Genomic DNA, 19,661 nt, shown 5'->3' with positions numbered 1-19,661 from the left:
AACATGTCCAAAGCAGTGGGTGGTTTTTGAATTACAACCATTAGGCCTTGACTGCTAACACAAATATACAAGATAATAAGTACCCTGAGGGGAAAATGTACTCTGTGACATAAAAGCCTCTGATAGCTTTGATATTTAAATCTTAGTCACAGAATAAAGTAAAACTGCCATAACTGAAACCAAGTTGCTTACAGCTGCTAAGCTGGGATGCCACATACTGCAGAAAATATGAGAGAGAAAAAGCTGCCGAACCTGGAAAGAAGCACTGTTGCTGGAAAAACAAAATGGAGGTGTGGTTGATCCCACTTAACAACACACTAAAAATGTTTAACTCCAAAATTATATGCTTTGGATTAAGATGTAATTGATAATAATGAGCCGGAGCACAAAATGTTTTCTCTGGAGCACTCCCTCCCATCTTGTATAAACGGCTAGTTCATTCACTGAGTTATCATCAAGAATATGCTGTCAGTTTTCATCTGACTTAATAATTTTCTGACTTTGCATCGCAATGATTTGCATGCATTTGAAATGAAGCAAGAAATATTATGAAAAGCAAAATAGCCATCCCATGGTGGAAATCCCTACCATCCCCCCAGATGTATGAAATTACTCTCAGTCCCTCAGGTAAACGTTTTCACAGTAGGCAGTGAGAATACACAAAAACTAACAGTTCAGTTCAACTGTGGCTACACATGAAAAAGAAAATGCATATTTGGATGCAATAGTTTGTGAGGAGTTTGTTGTGTCAGAACATAGACCAACACATGCTGTTGTCTGAAGTGAAGGACCAGTTGCCGCTCCTCTCCAAGTCATATACAGATTGGGCTGCCAACTTTTTTCCTATGCCAAATTTTATACTGTCACATCTGTAGGGCAGGAGCTTTGCCCTTTGTACCTTACACTATCCACACTGTTGATGTTATAGAGACAAACAGAAAAACAAACTGTAGTTAAAGTCATATAGTCTGTAAAGTTGGTATAACTCTGAGTCCATCCTTTTCTCATGTATCCCTTTGGATTAATGCTCCAAAAATGTGAAAATCATTTGTATATATCATGCCATTGTGTAGCACATCTGCTGTCAGGCTGATATTCACTATATCAGAAAATAAATGTTTATGGTGGGATCACCAACAGCTGTGATACTGGGTTTTAGTGTTACAATCCCAGTTCTTCCTTTGCCATAAAATACATTGGAGCAAATGTTTAGGATCAGTTTGCTGGAATGGGAGGTGAAACAGCACATAGATGTTTTTGGGAGGGAGGGAGGGAGTTAGCTTTGTCCATAATGTCCATTACAGTTGTGTTTTACTCAATATTTAATTTGACTTGCCTGTGCTATTTCTAGTTCAAGCTGCAAAATTTAGTTAGAAGAAAATTGTTTATAGACCACTTGCTCCTGGGAATCATCCCATTATTAATGGAAGACAGTTGTGAGAAGTTGTGAATGCTGTGATCAGTACTGGATCAGGGATCCATGTTAGACAGTGCTGCTAAATTTAAAGGCCTACTTGCAAATAATAAAACAAAGCACAAAAAGCAAAAGGACAATCTGAAACCTGTGGTCTGGAGATAATAAGCATGAGTGGTTTAAAATGAATGGTGATTTTACTATGATGGTATTTATAGCTAGGTGTATAATGTCCTTGATAAGAGTTACAGATAGTATGAAGTACTCTAAATAGAGTAGGGAAAAGGACAAGAGAGCATTTCTTTCATACAAGCCAAAGTCATATATAATGGATCTTCTGTTGGGGTCATTTAATAAAAACTACTGGAGCTGTTAAGTAGTACATTATGCAGTCTGTACTTTGAATTTGGAAGTTCATGATCAGCAATACTAAAAAGACCAGGTCTCAGGGTAGGGGAGATAGTTGCAGTGGATATACATAGTACACAGAACTTAAATGTATTACTTTTTAAAATTTGTGGCCCTGCTGGCTTTGGATTCTGAATTTTATTAGTTCTGGTACAGCACATACTGAAGAGATTGTGGAAAGTCAAAATAGGAATTCCTGGGCTACAAACCCCAATAGCATAAAACAGTTTCACATTTTTATAGGTTGATGCCTCTTTCATATTAATCTCAAACTGTAAGATACTATAGTGACACAAAGACACTATCTGGCTGCAAGACAGCTGCAGAAGACACTCAACTACATTTCAAAATTCAAGAGTCCCATTTAAGTTCATTGTGCTTCACATTTCTTCACCTTTTGGAGAGCAAAATGGTTTCTGCTTGGTACATTGCTTCCAATGATGGAATGTTGGGTTTAATGCCAAACACCAACTGATGCTGCCTCCTATTTTCACAAACTTGACTTCCAAAGGACCTCTTACTATGCCAAGCTTTCATGGGACCATGAAATCATAATTGCATTTTGAATTTATCAGGCATTTTACCTGTTTTGCAACTGCTAAATTGAGTAGAACCACATACTCAAAGATCTCATCAAGTAAGGTCAAGAACTTACAGCAAGCAAGTGGTTGAATTAAAAAAAAGGTTTACTTGAACCATCATCCACAAAATAAATGAAAATTCAACCAAATATATTGAATAATTCAGAAGCAGGACCTTTATAGAAGGAAAAGAATGAAAAGGAATGGATAATCTGAGAAATTCCAGGGTTCCTCCCCGCCCCCCCCAAATCCCTCTTACTCATTGTGATTTTTAGAGGGTGTGTAAAATATGAAATATTAAAACACAACTTCTTTTTACTACTGCTGTAAAGTAACTATTAAATAAAAGATTTATTCTTGAATGCAGTGATTTAATTCTTTTTATAAATTTACATCTGAAGCAAATATGTTTTGAGGTTTTAGCTTCATACCACCACAGCAAAACCAAAGGAATTTTAAGGCTTCTTTCATTTATTTTTATTATGTATTAAAATGGGTAATTACAACACCTCTCCTCAACTTTAATCAGTAAAAGAAAAATTAAGACTTTAAATGATATGAATGTTAATGAAACCCAATCCTTTGAAAACTATTTATTTTCATTTAACTGGGCTGCTTTGCCATAGTAAAAAAAACATTTTTGCAAAGGTTAAATAAAGTATTTTATGGCAACTGCTGCTGCTTAGTGCCTGTGTAACAAGAAACATGAGCTCACCAAAGTTCTGCAAGTGAGTTTTCCCCCTGTAAGGGAATGCGGTATCTGAGACCTTGTCCTAACTCATTTTATCCCCAAGTGTGAGTCAAGCAAGTCAAACATGAACTAATGCCTAGAGGAAAGTCCTGGAGTCCAAAAGTATGGATTATTTCATATTTCACATTTATCTTACAATCTTCTCTCAGAGTTCTTAAAATTCACTAACTTGGCAAGATGAGAATTATCAGGAGGAATGAAATAGCTTAAAAACTATGAAGTCATTTACCATTCCATTCATCTGACGCTTGCATGGCTTGTCCATGCTTGGGCACTATTCTGACCTTTGGATAATGAGTTCCTCAAAACCCATTCCAGTAATGAAACAATTTGGAAGGTGCTGCATTATAACACACACAACAAACTGATATTCTAATGAAGTTGCATTCATTTCTTTTGCATATAAACATAGTCTATATGAAACATTAAAGTATTTGCTTCTTTGTTTATCCAAGAAGATAAAGCATCAAGCTGTTTGCTGTTCTTTCCAAGAAATACAACATCACAACTCCTTGTTTAGGTTTTAATTTTACACACTGCACCTAGAATCAAGTGTAGTGAATCTGCAATATTTAATTAATTCTGTATAAAAATTTATGTTCTGGCAACCTGTCAAGCAACCCAAATGTTTCATTTCTATTTCTAAACTCTATTGTTCTGGGAGATACAATACAATGTGAGTAGAACAATAATTATTCAGAAGAGTATTACCAGACATATGCTGGGGTGGAGGCAGCAAGATTCTACAGTTATTTGTTTAGGGTAGTTCTTACTTGCCAGATCTTAATCTGAAGATGATAAAGTTTCAGAAAGCCAAGCACTACTGCCCTACAAGTGACAGAAGCTGCCCACAGTTGCCAATCTGCCTTTTGCTTTCCAGTTTTCTCCCTTTGCTCCATTCTGTGTGTGTGGGTGCATGTGCGCATGCCTGTTGATTTATGGCAATGTTTCATAGGGTCTTCTTAGACAAGAATACTCAGAAGTGGTTTTGCTAGTTCCTTACTCTGAAATGTAGCCTACAGCACCTAGTATTCACTGGAGGTCTACCATCCAAGGTCTCACCAGGGCTGACCCTGCTTAGCTTCCAAGATCAGACAGGATCTGGTGTTATTTCCGCCAGCTGATTAAAAAATTCCTTTATCCTAAGGCTTTTTTATGCCTGCCCAGCCCTCTCCCTTTCCTGTTCATCCTCTATTTAGCTAGACTTTTTTTTAGCAACATCAGCACTGGGAGCATGGTAAAGCACTTCTGGTGTTAAGCTGCAGCAGCATGTCTCCAGTGAGCAACACAATAAACAAAGCTTAAGTTGGGAATGGGTGGAATTACACTTTAGACCAGTGTTTCCCAAACGTTGGTCTCCCAGACGTTTGGACTTCAGCTCCTAGACTTCCTTATGTTTGGCCAAACTGACTAAGGTTTCTGGGAGGTGAAGTCCCAAACATCTCAAGTACCCAATTTTGGGAAACACTGCTTTAGACAATCATACAGTGGTACCCCGGGATACGAAAGCACGGTTACGAAATTCCGGGATACGAAAAAATTCCATAGGAAAAAAACTGTTCCGGGTTACGTTTTTTTTTCCGCTTACGAAAAAAATTTTGGGGCTTTTCGGCGCTTTTTCGCACCGAAATCGCGGCTTCCAGGCGCTAGCGCCTATGGCTTTTTCGGGTTGTGAAAGATTTCGGGTTATGAAGGGCGCCGCGGAACGAATTAATTTCGTAACCCGGGGATCCACTGTATTGTAGCCATGTGATTCTGCCAACAACAGGCAAGGTAAACAGCCACTGGCTCCAGAATCCTTTATTGAGCATGTGTGCACAGAGAAACAGACAGAAAAGAGATCAGATAAATTTTCCTTACCAGTTATCACTAGCATGCCAAAAATCCCCATAGATTTACATGTCTGGCCACCAAAATGGAAATCATTAAGAAAAATTGAGGTTTGTGAAAGAAAAACTCATCTATGGATTCATTTTACAAAAAACCTACAAGTGGTTTCTAGATTATTCAAGTTTTTTTGTTTACATATGCAAGATCTACCTGACCTGGTTGCTTCATTTTACATGTGTATATTTTTAGCTTTGAAAGAAATGTTTGCTGAAACATGTTGAGCTGCTCTTCTTTTTCACTGCATAGGAACCTATCCCTGTACTTTTCATGTTATTTCTGCCTCTGTTACATTTTCTGTTAACTAAGCTATGCCCAGGATCATATCATGTTCATTAACTGAGATATACCTGTACATTCAATTTCTGTATTTTCAATTTCATGTTTTGCAATTTCTATCTTCCTCTGATACCATGCTTTTCACATTCTATGTTCATATTATGTGTTTTGTGCAGATCTGTACTGTTGTTTCACATCTCAGCAGCTGGACATCCTTTGGCATGAGTCATCAGATATAAAGTTGGCCCTCCATATCCACACTGCATGTATCAACTGATTAAAACACCCACGGCTTGAAAATATAGTTTTAAAAAATCCAAAATCCAAAAATCCAATTTACTTACTAATCGATTAATTTAGAGAAACCTAATTATAGCGATGGCAATAGCAATAACAGCTTCATTTATATTCTGCTTCACACTGCACTAATAGTCTCTAAGCAGTTTACAACTGTAAGCTAATTGCCCCAAACAAGTTGAGTACTCATTTTAGTGACTTCGGAAGGATGCCAGGCTGAGCTGACCCTAAGCCCTTGGCTGGGATTGAACTCACAACCTTATGGTTTGTGAGTGAATGGCTGCAGTACTGGCATTTAACCACTGCACCACCAGGGCCCCTACTTATTGGATAGAACTCAAGCCTTTGCCACAGATCAGAATTTGTGGCAAGAAAAAATGTCACCACAGATAGTCTAAAACATCTTAATAAGCCTTAATATGGAGAGTCTAGAAAAACAACAGCAGGAAATCTTACCACTTCGTGAGTTTATCATCTATTGGCCTATTACTGTGATCCTAGGTTGATGTGACATTATAACTAGGAGTGACACACCTACCAGTTCCATTTCTTTTTGCATTGGGCCCTGTCTAACGTGTCAGAAGGACAGGTTTATTTTTAAATTTTATTGATGTGTTTTTAATTTGATTTTCTTTCATCACTATAATTTTTAAGTTATGTTGTTAGCCACCTTCAACATGATTTCTAGTAGAAATAGAGAATGTATTTAAGAAAAACCCACAATATTCTGAAAAATACCTATTTAATTAACTCTCTTACAATGAGCAGACCATCTTTTCTAGCATGCCCACTACATCCTGCTCCACATTCCCCTTTGTAGCCTAAAGAAGAGTCTCCATAAATTTGAAAGGTTTTTCAGTACTTTATAACATTTCTGCAATTGTCATGATGTGGCTTATTTGTTCCTTTATTTGCAAAGGATCACCACATTTTTGTATGTGATTTCTCCCACTTTTACTAAGACATCCTTCTCTTTTTGTTTAAGTATGCGGTGTCTTATTTGTTTGTTTGCAAAGAATAATAATGTGTACATGATTGTTACCTCTTTTTTTTAAAAAAAGAAAATTCCGTAGGAATTTTCCTTTCTTTATATATTTGTAGGAAAATAAAGTTTTACCATGTGACAGTAGCTTCCCAGGTTTAGAAATAAAAAAAAAATGTGAAAATGAGAACAGTTAGTATTATATTAAGAACTTCAAAGTTTACAGGTGTGTTGCATAATTTTAACTCTGGCAAGCTGGAAGGTAATAGCTCACCCAGAATAAGGACTCTCTCCTACTGATTTCGCTTAAGACTTTTTCCCCCATCATCACATACATCACTTCTCCTGCCGAATCTGGGACTTCAGTCCTGATTATGCTGGAAGTACATTAGCAGCAGCAATGCAATATGGGAATGAGGACTTGGTGACACTATTCTTTACAGCTGCTACTTCAGAATTTGCAATATTCCCACAAACACAATCCCCTTGAATAGTTTTTTTTTCTGCCTGTGTTTGACAGCACATTTTGGAGATCCTCTTTCCTAAATATGTCCCATTGTTTTTGCACTATAAGCACAAGAAACAAAAAGACAAAACCAAATGCTAGATGTGTTTGATTTCTTCATATTACTTCACAGAATAAACATCAATGAAGGAATTAACCAGAAAAAAAAACCCTGGGTAGGTTGCATTGTTTGACGACCCTACATCAGGTCTTTTTGTTCATGTAATTCTATAAAAGCAAGTGAAAAATGGACACAGATTCATTTCATGTTGATTTCTATGCATATCTATGAAATCCACAAAAATTGTGAAGGGATTATAATCTGTGGAGAATATCAATGCTCTTATAGAACAAAGGAGCCTATTCTACATATGATTATGTTCCTTCAAACACTATTTTTGTGGTTTAACCTTCAATTTTAGGATGCTTTAATTGCAAAAGAACTTTGTGCTGACATTGGATCAACATCCAAAAACCTGAAGACTAATCTCTCCCCTTAAATTGCTGTGTTCTGTTTCAGAAGCCTAAAGTTCTTTTTTAAAAATTGGAAAGGGTATGGGTACACAGTTCCAAACTTCAATGAAATCTAAACACTTCTGGGTTTCCTCATCCTTACTGTTTATCTTTTGTGTCTCTTGCAGCTAAAGCATGTGACCCCAGCTGGAATCTGGGAGGCTACAGATAGCTGGATGCATGAATAAAAACCAGAATCAATTATTAAAACACCCTCCAGTTTTAACAATTGTTGCACTTGTAAGGCTTTTTCTCACATACCTGTGGGGACTTGTGAGAACGCCAGCTGTACTGGTGACTGTGGAGGCTAGCCAGCAAAACATTTTCGTCAGTATCCACCTGGCCAAACCGCAGTGTCTCCTGTGTGTCATTACAGATTACAAAATGGCTGAAGACCAATTCTTCTGCCTCGGGGCACTGGTTCTGAAAGGAAAATAATATGAAAGCCAAACAAGTATCAGATTAATTGCAAGATGTTTGGCAGCTGTCTGCCCAGTGGCGAAAGTTCCTACACCAAAAAAACTCAATTGTCACAAGGTTTTCTAGAAGGTTTTCTTTCCATATCCTAAATGGCAAAGCAATTTATGGGTCCCCAAAATGTATTTTCATTTATACCTCTTGAACTGTAAACCACAAACAACCAAAAAGACAATGGAATCTCAACTTTTAAAAGATTGTTTGAATTGAATCAACAGCTCTACATGTGTTGGAAATAACATACCATTTATACTACAGACAAATGTTCTGAATTGCTATTTTAAGATTTAGTGTGATGTTTTAGGAAAAAAAATTCTATTTAGGAGACCTTTTAAAAAAACTTACATCACTTAGTTTCATTTTCCGATTTGGTTTTTTCTTTTTGGTTATAGGTTTAGCCTAGGAAATATTTCAAGAAATACCATTTAAATTAAAGTAGTAAGTAAGTTTCTCTGTTTGTGAGAATGTCAGAGAGGATTTAAATTACCAATTTTTTTCTTTATGTAGATACAGGAAGATTGTAGTAGGCTTCAGGAAGTCAATATTTGTGATAGTGGTGGTTATGTCCAAGTTTATGTTAGTGTGTATTAGGTTATCTATTACTGTATGTTAGTCACAGTCGTACGGGTGGGGGGTAGGGGATTTGGTGTTTAGGGTTTCATTGTAACAATATATATACGTCTTTGTATGTAAGGTGTAATTTTAGATGTGTATACTGTTTTTTATCAATAAAACAATAAAAAAAACCTTACATCACAACAGCAATATTGAAATTTGCATTTAGCTACTGACATTTAATTACATACATACACCCAAATATGCTCCCCTAATTTAAAGCAGAAATGTCAAATGTTAAAACGTCAAGCTTAGGTTTCACTTTGTTTTTTAAAAACTGACTTCACTTCATGAACTGGGCTTAGCCATACTGTTCACAGAGAGATTCTGGAATGCTCTGTTGCACTGATGTAAGCAAATAAAACATAGTCACGTCCATTTGTGCCAGGATGTGTGAAAACATGTTAAAGAGCTCAGTCAGTTTTTTGTAGCGAAAGGATGAACGGATTGTGTTTTCCCATCCCATGATGTTAACAGAGTGTTTCAAACATGACAAAATAGCAATCATTCTGAAACTTATGTAAATAATTGGTCAACATATTCTTCTATTTCATGACAATCATCAACACCACACATTTTTGGATACTCTTTTTTGGAGAAAAAAATGATCTTTATTTTTCTCCTGGCAGTAACCATTATATTATTACCCTGGCAGCTGCATGGACAATGGCTGTGGATAAACGAGAGGAATCAGTAGACTAGAACAGGCAAATTCATGTACTTGATAAAATAAAAGTCTGAAAATAACAATGGAGCCCCCTAAAGTTGAAAACAAATCTTGAAGACTACTGAGACACAAGCTTCATCCTATATAATGGAATTACTTTATCCCAAAATGCTTCAGCATTCTTGTTCTTGTGCCAAAGTGCATACGAAGCAGGAAACATGGAAGTGAAAGATAGTTTTGCATATCCATGAAATTTCTTTCAAATAAATTATATATCTCTGATATTTAAACCTCAATCCAGCAGTCTCAACCAGAGGAGAATCAACAGAATCAATGAAACTTAGACGAGTGTAAAAACCTCACACTGACTCAACAGGTCTATTTAAGGAGGAACTAATGAATGGATTTAGGCCTGAAAGTATTATGCTACTCTCAATCTACTCTCAAAATTCAATTTAAAATAGTGGAAATATGTCACTGCCATCCTACGTCAGTAATTTGTATTTGGTTTCAATCTTCACTGAGTGATCAGACCGAAGCAAAGAGCACACTGGATATCTTTCCACCAGTTGCAACAGACTTAGTCCAAAGTCCATACATTAGGAGTCTTGGACAAATTACTAAATCCTCAGAGATTCATTAATCCGGGTAATATTTGAATTACAATAATAATTTCAAGCCAGTAGAAGAACACATGGCAACACTGTAACAAGTCTGTTAACAAGTTTCTAACCCTACCACTTATGCAAGATGTTTCTATTATTATTATTATTATTAACCTTTATTTATGAAGCGCTGTAAATTTACACAGCGCTGTACATGCAATCTTTTTAGTTAGACGGTTCCCTGCCCTCAGGCTTACAATCTAAAAAGACATGACACAGAAGGAGAAGGGAGTGGAGACGGGAAAGGGTAAGAGGTCCAGCAGTTCCTCTCAACCTCCAAGGCCTGGACCAAGGCAGATGGACTAAAGGGAGGGCTTGGCTTCAAAATGGAAGGTTAATCATTATCCAGGGAAAATACATACTCACAAGTAGGATAATACATATACAGTACATAGCAATACAGGAAATGGATCGATAAACAGTCAACAACAGAACATCAGATAGTAAGCGACAATTATGCGATGCCTGGGAAGGCTTCTCGGAACAGGATGATTTTCAACTCCGTTTTGAAGCTGGTTAAAGAAGTGATGGCTCTTGCTTGTGGGGGAAGAAGGTTCCAGGAGTGAGGGGCAGCAAGTGAAAAGGGGTGAATCCGGGATGGGGCAGAGGAAATCCTGGGCTGGGACAGGAACCCTTGACTACCAGAACGGAGGGCCCTGGTGGGAAGGTGAGGAGAAAGAAGGTCTGATAAGTAAGGAGGGGCCAGTCCATGGAGGGCTTTGAATGTCGACAGCAGGAGCTTATACTGAATGCGGAAAGGGAGAGGGAGCCAGTGAAGGGATGCCAACACAGGAGAGATGTGGTCAGAGCGGTGGGTGGAAGTGATAATGCGTGCAGCTGAATGCTGGACAGAGATTAAAGGATGGAAGTGAGAAAGAGGAAGCCCAGCCAGGAGGACATTACAGTAATCAAGTCGTGAGATCACTAGGGCATGGACCAGGATCTTGGCAGTAGAGGCGGAGATATGGTCGGATTTTGGCAATATTGTACAAAAAAGAATCTACAAGCCTTGGCTGTGGTCTGGATCTGAGGGATACACGATAGAGAAGAGTCAAAGATAAAGCCAAGACTGCAGGCTTGCTGGACTGGTTGAATGGAAATGTTGTCCACAGAGACAGAAAAGGAGTGTTGAAGGTTGGGCTTAGGAGGAAAGACAAGAAGCTCCGTCTTGGACATGTTGAGCTTCAAACGCCGATGGTGCATCCACTGTGAGACAGCTGTGAGGCAGGACGAAACTTGCTGTTCAAGCCTTGGAGAAAGGTCAGGGGCAGAAAGATACAGCTGGGTGTCATCGGCATACAGATGGTAGGAAAAACGAAAAGAGCTGATGAGTTTTCCTAAGGACAGTGTGTGGAGAGAAAACAGAAGGGGACCCAGAACAGAGCCCTGGGGAACTCCAACAGATAAGGGAACAGAAGAAGAAGTCTGACCCCTGCAACTACTGCAAAAGATCTGCCAGACAAGTAAGATCTAAACCAGTCGAGAACAGAGTCTGAGAACCCAAGGTCAGAGAGTATGTCAATTAGGAGACAGTGATCAACAGTGTCAAAGGCTGCAGACAAATCGAGAAGAATGAGAACAGAGTAAAGGCCATTAGCCTTGGCCCGTAAAAGGTCATTCGAGGTCTATCCTGTTACTTTATTAAATAAAAGTCTAATTTCATGACCATCACCTATCCAATAAAGTAACATATCATATTATTTCACTCTTACTCCTGTCATTCTATTCACTTTATATTTTTCTTTGTCTTTTTTGTCTCCCTCTGACCATTTCCCTTCTGTTTGGTTGTTTGTCAGCTTTGTTATGGTTTTCACTCTTAGAGCTGGACTTATTTCCCAGTTTCCTTTTCTTTCATAGCATCTTCTTCCATGACCAACAGACTGGATCTTTCTTTGTTTACAATTACTTTAAGGATCTGTCAGCAAAATGCCAATGAGCTCATAGCAGCATATAAAAGCAAGGGTGAGGGCCAGCTCTCTTTAGCTAGCCAACGCTTTCTTGGCCACTGGTTTTTCACAGAGCTCGCTTTGGTAGCTGCTGCTGTCAACACTTCACTTTGACAAACATGAAGGGCCAAATGTTCAGTTCTTAGGTGTATAAAGTATGTGATCCATTAATTTTTCAGAGTTATGCAAAATTATCCTTGGATACATACATTAACATCTGTATGAAGCCTGAATATCACCAAGAAGAACTTGGTTTCTATGATAACTGCATAAACAAATGTGTATATTCCTTTTTCCATTATGTACTTAAAAAAAAAAATCAAACCCTGCATTCCTGTGTTTTCTCAGCATTTCTCCTTGGCGTCATTACTTTCTTTTCCATAGAAAGAATAAAGGAATGGAGAAAGGGGAAGCAATCATATGAAAATCTATTTTGTATTCTTCCCAGCTAGACCATTTCTATATCCTTAGTCGTTTCTTTTATCCTCTATTTGTAGTACATATATATACCCACTCTATTTACTACTCCTGCTCAGTAACATTTCTCAAGGTAGCTTGGGTAGAGCTGGATATAAAGTCAGTCTCATTTGGAACTTCCAGACTCACAGGATCTTTGCAATAATATCATCTAAAATATTTAATCTGACACTGTTCTCATTAAGATGCTCCACACAGAAAAAGTCAACAGAATGACCAAAGATCCACGTTTTATAAGCAGTGAATTGTACTACTAAGCATCTATATGTATGGCGTGCAGTAGTATTGGGAGAAAGCAAGACTGACATTCCTGGTGTCACTTCAGAGCATAGTTTGTTTTGGCATTCTCTAATGGTGGATCTATGACTTTGTATTGTCAGATTGCCATACCCACATGCTCAGAGAAGTACCCACAAACATGGATTTTCTTGTTCCAGATTTATAAAAAATTCTTCTAAAAAGAAAGGATTTAACATCTAAGGATCTTTGTATGTTAAAGTAAAACAAGAATATATAACATATTTCACCCCCTAAGGCAGTTATCTACTGGATTTTCTTGTTAAATTTGTAGACAGAGGGACTGGAAGCATAGCACTGCAAGATGTTTAAAATTTATCTCAGTGGAATAGGTTGATTTGAAGTTTTATTGTCAATTTACTGATGTAAAGAAAATAATATGCTATTTTTACAGTAGATAATTGTATATGGAATGTTTCAGTGGCAACAAGAACCATAAAGAGATGGCAAAATGCTTTCAAGTAGTATATTGAAGAGAGATTCCACAGTTTAGTATTACTCATCTTTTCTATGTTGCACTGATATTATGTAATTGATAAATGTAGATATTTATGTGTAGCACTATGCCAGAGCACATGTGCTGTGTATCTGTGAAGTTCTCACTGCTGGATGGTGCCAAATGTATATGGAGCCTCCTAAGTTGAGGGGGTTAGAAGGGTCACCTTTGTAAAGCACTATACACTTCTGCTCCAAGACTACCATCTGGTAAAAAGAGTGGCTTCCAGGAATATAGCAGTTTGCTATTCCTAACCTAAAGAACAGAAACAGAACAGTCTGCAAAATGTTAAGCACCTGTTGGAGGCTGTAAGAGACTGGACCTTCATGGTACACATCAAGCCTATAGTGCAATCAGTGTGTCCAGTGTTGAGCTACTAGCAAAGATGCAGTCTCTCAGAATAAGTTCTATAGATTTATAAACTGCACTTTTGTACTTAGCTGTGGAATCTTTTTGATGAAGAAGGTGGTTAAGAAATAAAACAAGTAGGTAATAAATATATGCATAAATTTGAAGTTCACTTGGTGAAACTGTAATTTCATCTTGTTTTATTTACTGTGAGGCCATTCCTCCCTCCCCTTTCTTTTGGTCAAACTGAGACTTACTGTAGTTTTGGACAAACTGAGAGTAGAGAATTATTATTGTTTTTCCACAGAATAAGCAACAATCCCTCTGCACGCTTCTCAAATTTGCTGTAGAGTCCTCCAACTCTTCAGAGCACATCTGGGGTGGGTGGGTATGGGAAATTCTGTCAAGAATGAGAAGGTAGACACAACCCAACATCCTAATCCATTCTGACCGTACAAAATAGATATCTTCCTTTGACGCTAGAATTCTTGTTTTCTTAATTAAATTGGTCAAGGAACAAGAAATGGGAGCCTATACTTGTATATCCCTAGCAAATATTTCCATACTTGTAGTGGATTAAAGGAGCAGTAAGAAGTCTGGGTGAGTTGTGGAACTTCACATTCCACATCACATTTAGTGAAATTCCCAGATAAAAAGACAGTTATCAGAAACTTCAGTTTCCCATAACAAAAAAGCAGACAAAGCTCATTACACCCATTGGCTTTGTAAATGATTTTGAGCCACCTTAACCCAACATCTTAGATTCTCTCCCCTCCCCCAAACTGGTAACCCCAAGATGTGTACAACTACAAATACCATCATCTGCAGCCAGCATGACTTGGTAGACATTCTGGGAGATGTAGTGTGTGTGTCATGTTGAGTAAGGATGACTGGTACTCTCCTAGTTAGTAAGAAGAGTATGGCGGGTTACAGACGAGCAGGGGAAGACGTCTTGAAGGTGTATTCTGCTGAATACGGAGCCTCCAGACCGCCCGCCCCGGGGGCGTGGCTCAGGTGTATGGGGCTTCCACACGGGGGGCAGTGAAGACGCCTCACCTGGGGCCATTTCTGACCCATAGCTTCCATACCGCCGCCTCACAGGACGCTGCAAAGAGAGAGGCAGCTTCTGCACGGGCAGCCAAAAACGCGGCTTTTTTTTCTTTTGCTGGCTGGCGGATGCACAGCTGCGGCAGTCAGCACCGGCGGCAGAAAGCATATGTGCACATTTAAAGCACCCAGGCCCCTTTAAACTTTTTCCCTCGCTCTACCCAAGAACAATGGTAGTCTCCTGCCAGCTGGTGATCAGCTGGTGTTGGCATCCTTGTCCGCTTGCACGTTGCCAGTGTCACCAGCATCTTGGATGCCTCCTCTCCTTTGGTCCCCGCGCTCTTGCTGAATCTGCAATGCACAGCCACAGCTGTCGCCGCTGCCACTGCTGTCCCCCTGCCATTCCCCATCACCTCCCTTGTACATATGTAAATATTTAAAGTTTTAGCGTTTTTTTTATGGTTAGGTGAAAATGGCACAGGAATGTGTGTAGGGGTTCACTTTAAATTCCAAACTTTCCACAATTCTAGCAGCGCATGCGTACATGTTGCTCTAGGGTTAGGGTTACGAGCATTAAAATAGAGTGCAGCTGTGCTGCAGCTTCCACATCTGCATGGCATCTGACGCTCTAATTAGAGCCTCGGTGCAAACTGCGCATGTTCCAGGACCCCGACTCATTATGCGACACAGCTGACTCGGAGCCTTTAAATGGGCAACTTAAATTAGCGGCGTAACAATTCTGGCGTACCGGTGCAGCAGCTTAAAGACGGAGATGCGCAGTTGCACAGTATATAGAAAAGAAGCGGAAAAAAGCAGCACCTTTTTAATGCCACTTCTTCCCGCTTGGGGCGTGCAGGTGGCGCATTCATGGCGGCATTCAGGTAAGGGCCGTCTAAAGGCTATACCTTCATGACGTCATGAGCACACCCCTTTTTGCCCGTCTGTAACCCGCCTATATGTGCTGAGCTTTAGTCACTACATTCAAAGAAACTAAATTAGCCAAATAGGCTTTCAACAGGAATTGACTACATAAGAATAAAAAACACAGGAGCCTAAAATGAGAGTTTACAGAATAAAACATATAAAAATGAAAAGACTCAACAGTAGGCAGCCCCAGCTGTCTATGGCAGGGCAGCTTTAGAGAAATAGCACCACCATCCTCTCAACAAGATTCCTAATTCTCTATTCTCCCTTTGGGAAATCTAGAGAATTTCAGATATTTTTGTGAGAAATGAAAGGGAGAAAAACAAACCAAACACACTCCTGAACTATAGACTTTCACTCAACATACAGCTGTCTTTTCATTTATGTTTCTAGTTACAGAACTTTCTTGTGGGTGTAGTGAACAACATGTTGAACTGAAACAAAGAGACCCCATTTCAAGTCCACATAGATCCATTAAATTTATTGGGTGGGTTTGAACAACTATTACCTTTCACCTTGTCTACCTTACAGGGCTATTGTAAAGCTAAAGCTCTATGAATCCTACTCTAAGTTTGCTTGAAAGAAGGCTGGAATAAAATAGGAATATTTGCTATAATGCTCTGTGACCTAGAGCTGCCATGCCTTCTTGAAAAACTAGTCTCCTTCCTGTTGTTTCTGGAACGATGTTTTGAAATGTTTCCACCACTGGAAACATTTTGGACATATCAAGATACAAGATTCTGAGGAATGAAGTCCTTTTCTTTCAAAAGAAAAATACTACACTATTTACAAAGGTAGATACCATAGTTGAGTTGAGCGGTCCCTCTGCACATGGACTCATTGGGCTTAATTTTCTATTTTTCTTCATCTGTGCAGCACAACAAGCAAGATGTAACTCAGACCTGGAGTATATTTTACCTTGCTCTGCAGCCTCTTGAACCCTATAAGGTTGTGCATGTGACTATCAGCACAACTCCTGACTTTAAACTTAGTACCAACATACAGTGGCTTTGTTGGCTTATCTTTAAAACAGGACCATGCAAAAATGGCCATCTCCAACTAGTTTATATAATGTTCACAGGTCAACTAAAACTGCTGTGGGCATGCATATGCTGAAGGGTAGGTGGGTCTGAACGAGCAAGAAGGATAGGTAGCAAGTTGTCAAGATAAGGAAATATGCCATTCTTCCTCTGTGCACAGATGAAAGAGGAGGAACAGAGGAAATAAAATTGGGAAAAATCTTCTCGCTCTGTTTCTGTGTATCCTTGTTCCTCAAACTGAAGACTTAATTTTTTCCAAGGTGTTTACCAGTGTTCATGTCCTTTCATTGTTAGATGTGGATGCTTCTGAGTAAGTATAGAGTCCTTTTATCTATTTATTCTCTGTAAGCATTTCGATTTCCTACTTCAACCAGCAAGATTCCCACAGCTGTTCACCAAGTCAATGAGAAAAGCCTACAGTCATTAAAACAGGAAACTATTTTTAAAGGTGATGCTTTGTTGTTTTCTTCTCTCATACATAAGGCAGAGAAGCCTTGTCCCACTAAGTGACATAGCAGCAAACAGAGAAGATAACAATGGAGTTACAATGAAAAATCAGGGTTTTTAATTAAGCCTTGTCACTGGCACTTCTTCCTTAGAATACTAAGTGAGCATACCTCTCTCCTTCTACCTCCTCCTGTTGGCATGCCTCTTTTTGGCATACAAGAGATACTAGGCATGCCATCTTCAACCTGCTGGTTCTGGGTACCCTCCCCTGAATATATCATTTCCTTCCCTTCCATAACCTCTCTATCTGTTGCAGAAAGGGAAAGTTTAAAAGTAACTTGTTAACAGTTACCCTTTACTGTACTAAATAATGCATTGCTGGGCAGTTTTCTATTACTTTCTGTTGCTCTGCTGCTGCTTCTTTTTAATCCCTCTGTCAAAAGGATGGCATAAAACCTGCAATATTCTTTTCAAAATGATTCTAGAAATGCTTTAAAATGATCTTAAGTTTATAAATAACTACAAAACACTGCTTGTTACATCAATGAAGTAACTTCATTTGCACTTGTTGTGTTATTTAAAAATATTAAACCACCACATGAAATTTGATGCGATAGAATGTAGATTTCCTCATGTTTGTTAAAAAATGAACTCTTAAGTATTTGTGTAACACTTAAGAAGCTATTAACAAGAGTGTCTCTGGTAAAGTGTTCTGCATTTTCTAAAAGAAAGCTACTGGTATCTAGGACTCTTTTACTCCACTGCCTGTCAGTTAACAATTACAAGTTACTGACAGCCACTCCCTGCCAGTGGAGATCTAGTTGTTCCCTTAACTAAAGAGTGTTCACTGAAAGTATGTCTATTTGTGCAAGACTGAGAATAGCTAAAAGTACCACATTTGTTCTATGGTAACTCATTATTTTCCCTTTTTTCTTAGAATCATGGGCTAAATCTAGCTTAGTCCCAATTGGAAGAGACCCACTGAATCAATCAGTAGTTAAGACTTATAGAAATTCCATTGATGCAGTCATCCTGCTCTAACAATTCAATCACACACACACACACAAAATTTATTTTCTTCTTTAAAAATTAAGATAGAACTCTTAGCTAAAGCTGCTGTTCCCAAGCAAGGTAAAATTAGGGTATTATTTCTTCTGACCTACTTAGGAAGTTGGGATAAGGAAAGTTTAATTTAGCCTACTTACTTCTGACCAGAAGGTGGATACAGACAAGAGTGTAGGGTTTGCTTTAGCATTACAATGACTGGGAGGTAAGAGGGAGCTAGCTGAATAAAGACTCTGGACCAGTGGTTCCCAACCATCCTAATGCCACAACCCTTTGATACAGTTCCTCATGTTGTGGTGACCCCCAACCATAACATTATTTTTGCTGCTACTTCATAACTGTAATTTTGCTACTGTAATGTAAATATCTGATATGCGCAATGTATACACTTTCTAAATGTGAGCTTGCATTTTTCAGCCTATAGGGAAACTACTTTTAAAAAAAATAAAAATAAAAATAAGAATTTGACCCACAGGTTGCCACTTCTCTCTGGACTGCTGAGGTAAGGAGGAGAGAAGGAGGAGGAGGAGAAGGGGGAGTGCGGGATTCTGGGTGTGAGTGTCTCGGTTCCTAAGACCATCGGAAATATATGTTTTCCGATGGTCTTAGGCCACCCCTGTCAAAGGGTCGTTCAACGCCCAAAGGGGTCTCAACCCCCAGGTTGGGAACCATTGCTCTGGACAGGCTTTGCGAATTGCAGCAACAAATCAATTAACGATTGCAAATGGTAGCAAGCTGCTATTTTATAGCTGAGCTGGAGATCTATATATAGTCCTTCCCGTTGGCTCGGAGCTAAGCCCACAAAACCTGGAGAATTTGCACTCTTGTCTTCAACCTGGAAATGATCATAGAGACTCAGAGCCAGATTCTGAGACTTGGCAACCTGAGACTGAAAAGGAGCAACAACTAGTTTCCAATCCATTACATCAGTTTGAGAAGTATTGCTATACAATTAAATAGTTTTTGAAAATAAAATCACTACAGCTCAAACTTCATAAGGGAGGGACCAACGTTTTTATGGCAAAAGAATACAAACTTTCAAGAATATTAGAACTGTCTTCAATGGTTGGTATTCAATAAGGCATACGCTTTATTACCAACACTTAAACATGATCTGCCTAGCATTTAAAATGTTTGTGCTCAATCAATTTAAATTAGAGAATTAGACAGGTGCTTGGAATTAAGCATATAAAAAAAGGTTTGGACTATAACCCATGTTTTGGAAGATATTCTCCATTGCTAGATATAACAGTGTAACCTTATACAGGTTTACACAAGAGTAAGTCCCATTGAGTTAAGTGAGACACATTATCAAGCAAATAGGCATTGTAAGATTGAAATCTTGGACTACGAAACAGTCACCTATAGAAGCAAATTAGTCTCTCCTGCAAGAAAAAGATCCATCATTTTGGGATTTCAACATGTGACCCAGAATTATAAAGCAAAGAGGCTGATGATGTCTTTTAAGCCTAATCTACTTCTAAAACTTCAATCATGATTTGAGAAAAAAATTCTCCCACATATTGGGAGAAA

General features: G+C 38.6%; 1 protein-coding gene across 3 annotated transcripts in view; it reads right to left on the bottom strand.

Annotated features, from left to right (window-relative positions):
* VPS13B (vacuolar protein sorting 13 homolog B) overlaps positions 1-19,661 on the bottom strand; it is a 485,868-nt gene that overhangs the window by 58,104 nt on the left and 408,103 nt on the right. For all 3 annotated transcript variants that reach the window (XM_042465697.1, XM_042465696.1, XM_042465698.1), the window contains one exon: positions 7,879-8,040. In XM_042465697.1, coding sequence (XP_042321631.1) covers positions 7,879-8,040 — 162 coding nt within the window. The remainder of the gene's footprint in view (positions 1-7,878; positions 8,041-19,661) is intronic.

The sequence above is a fragment of the Sceloporus undulatus genome, chromosome 4, assembly GCF_019175285.1.
Source record: "Sceloporus undulatus isolate JIND9_A2432 ecotype Alabama chromosome 4, SceUnd_v1.1, whole genome shotgun sequence".
Classification (NCBI taxonomy): Eukaryota; Metazoa; Chordata; class Lepidosauria; order Squamata; family Phrynosomatidae; genus Sceloporus; species Sceloporus undulatus.
Note: the sequence above shows the minus strand (reverse complement) of the source record. Positions and strands in the feature narration are given on the sequence as shown.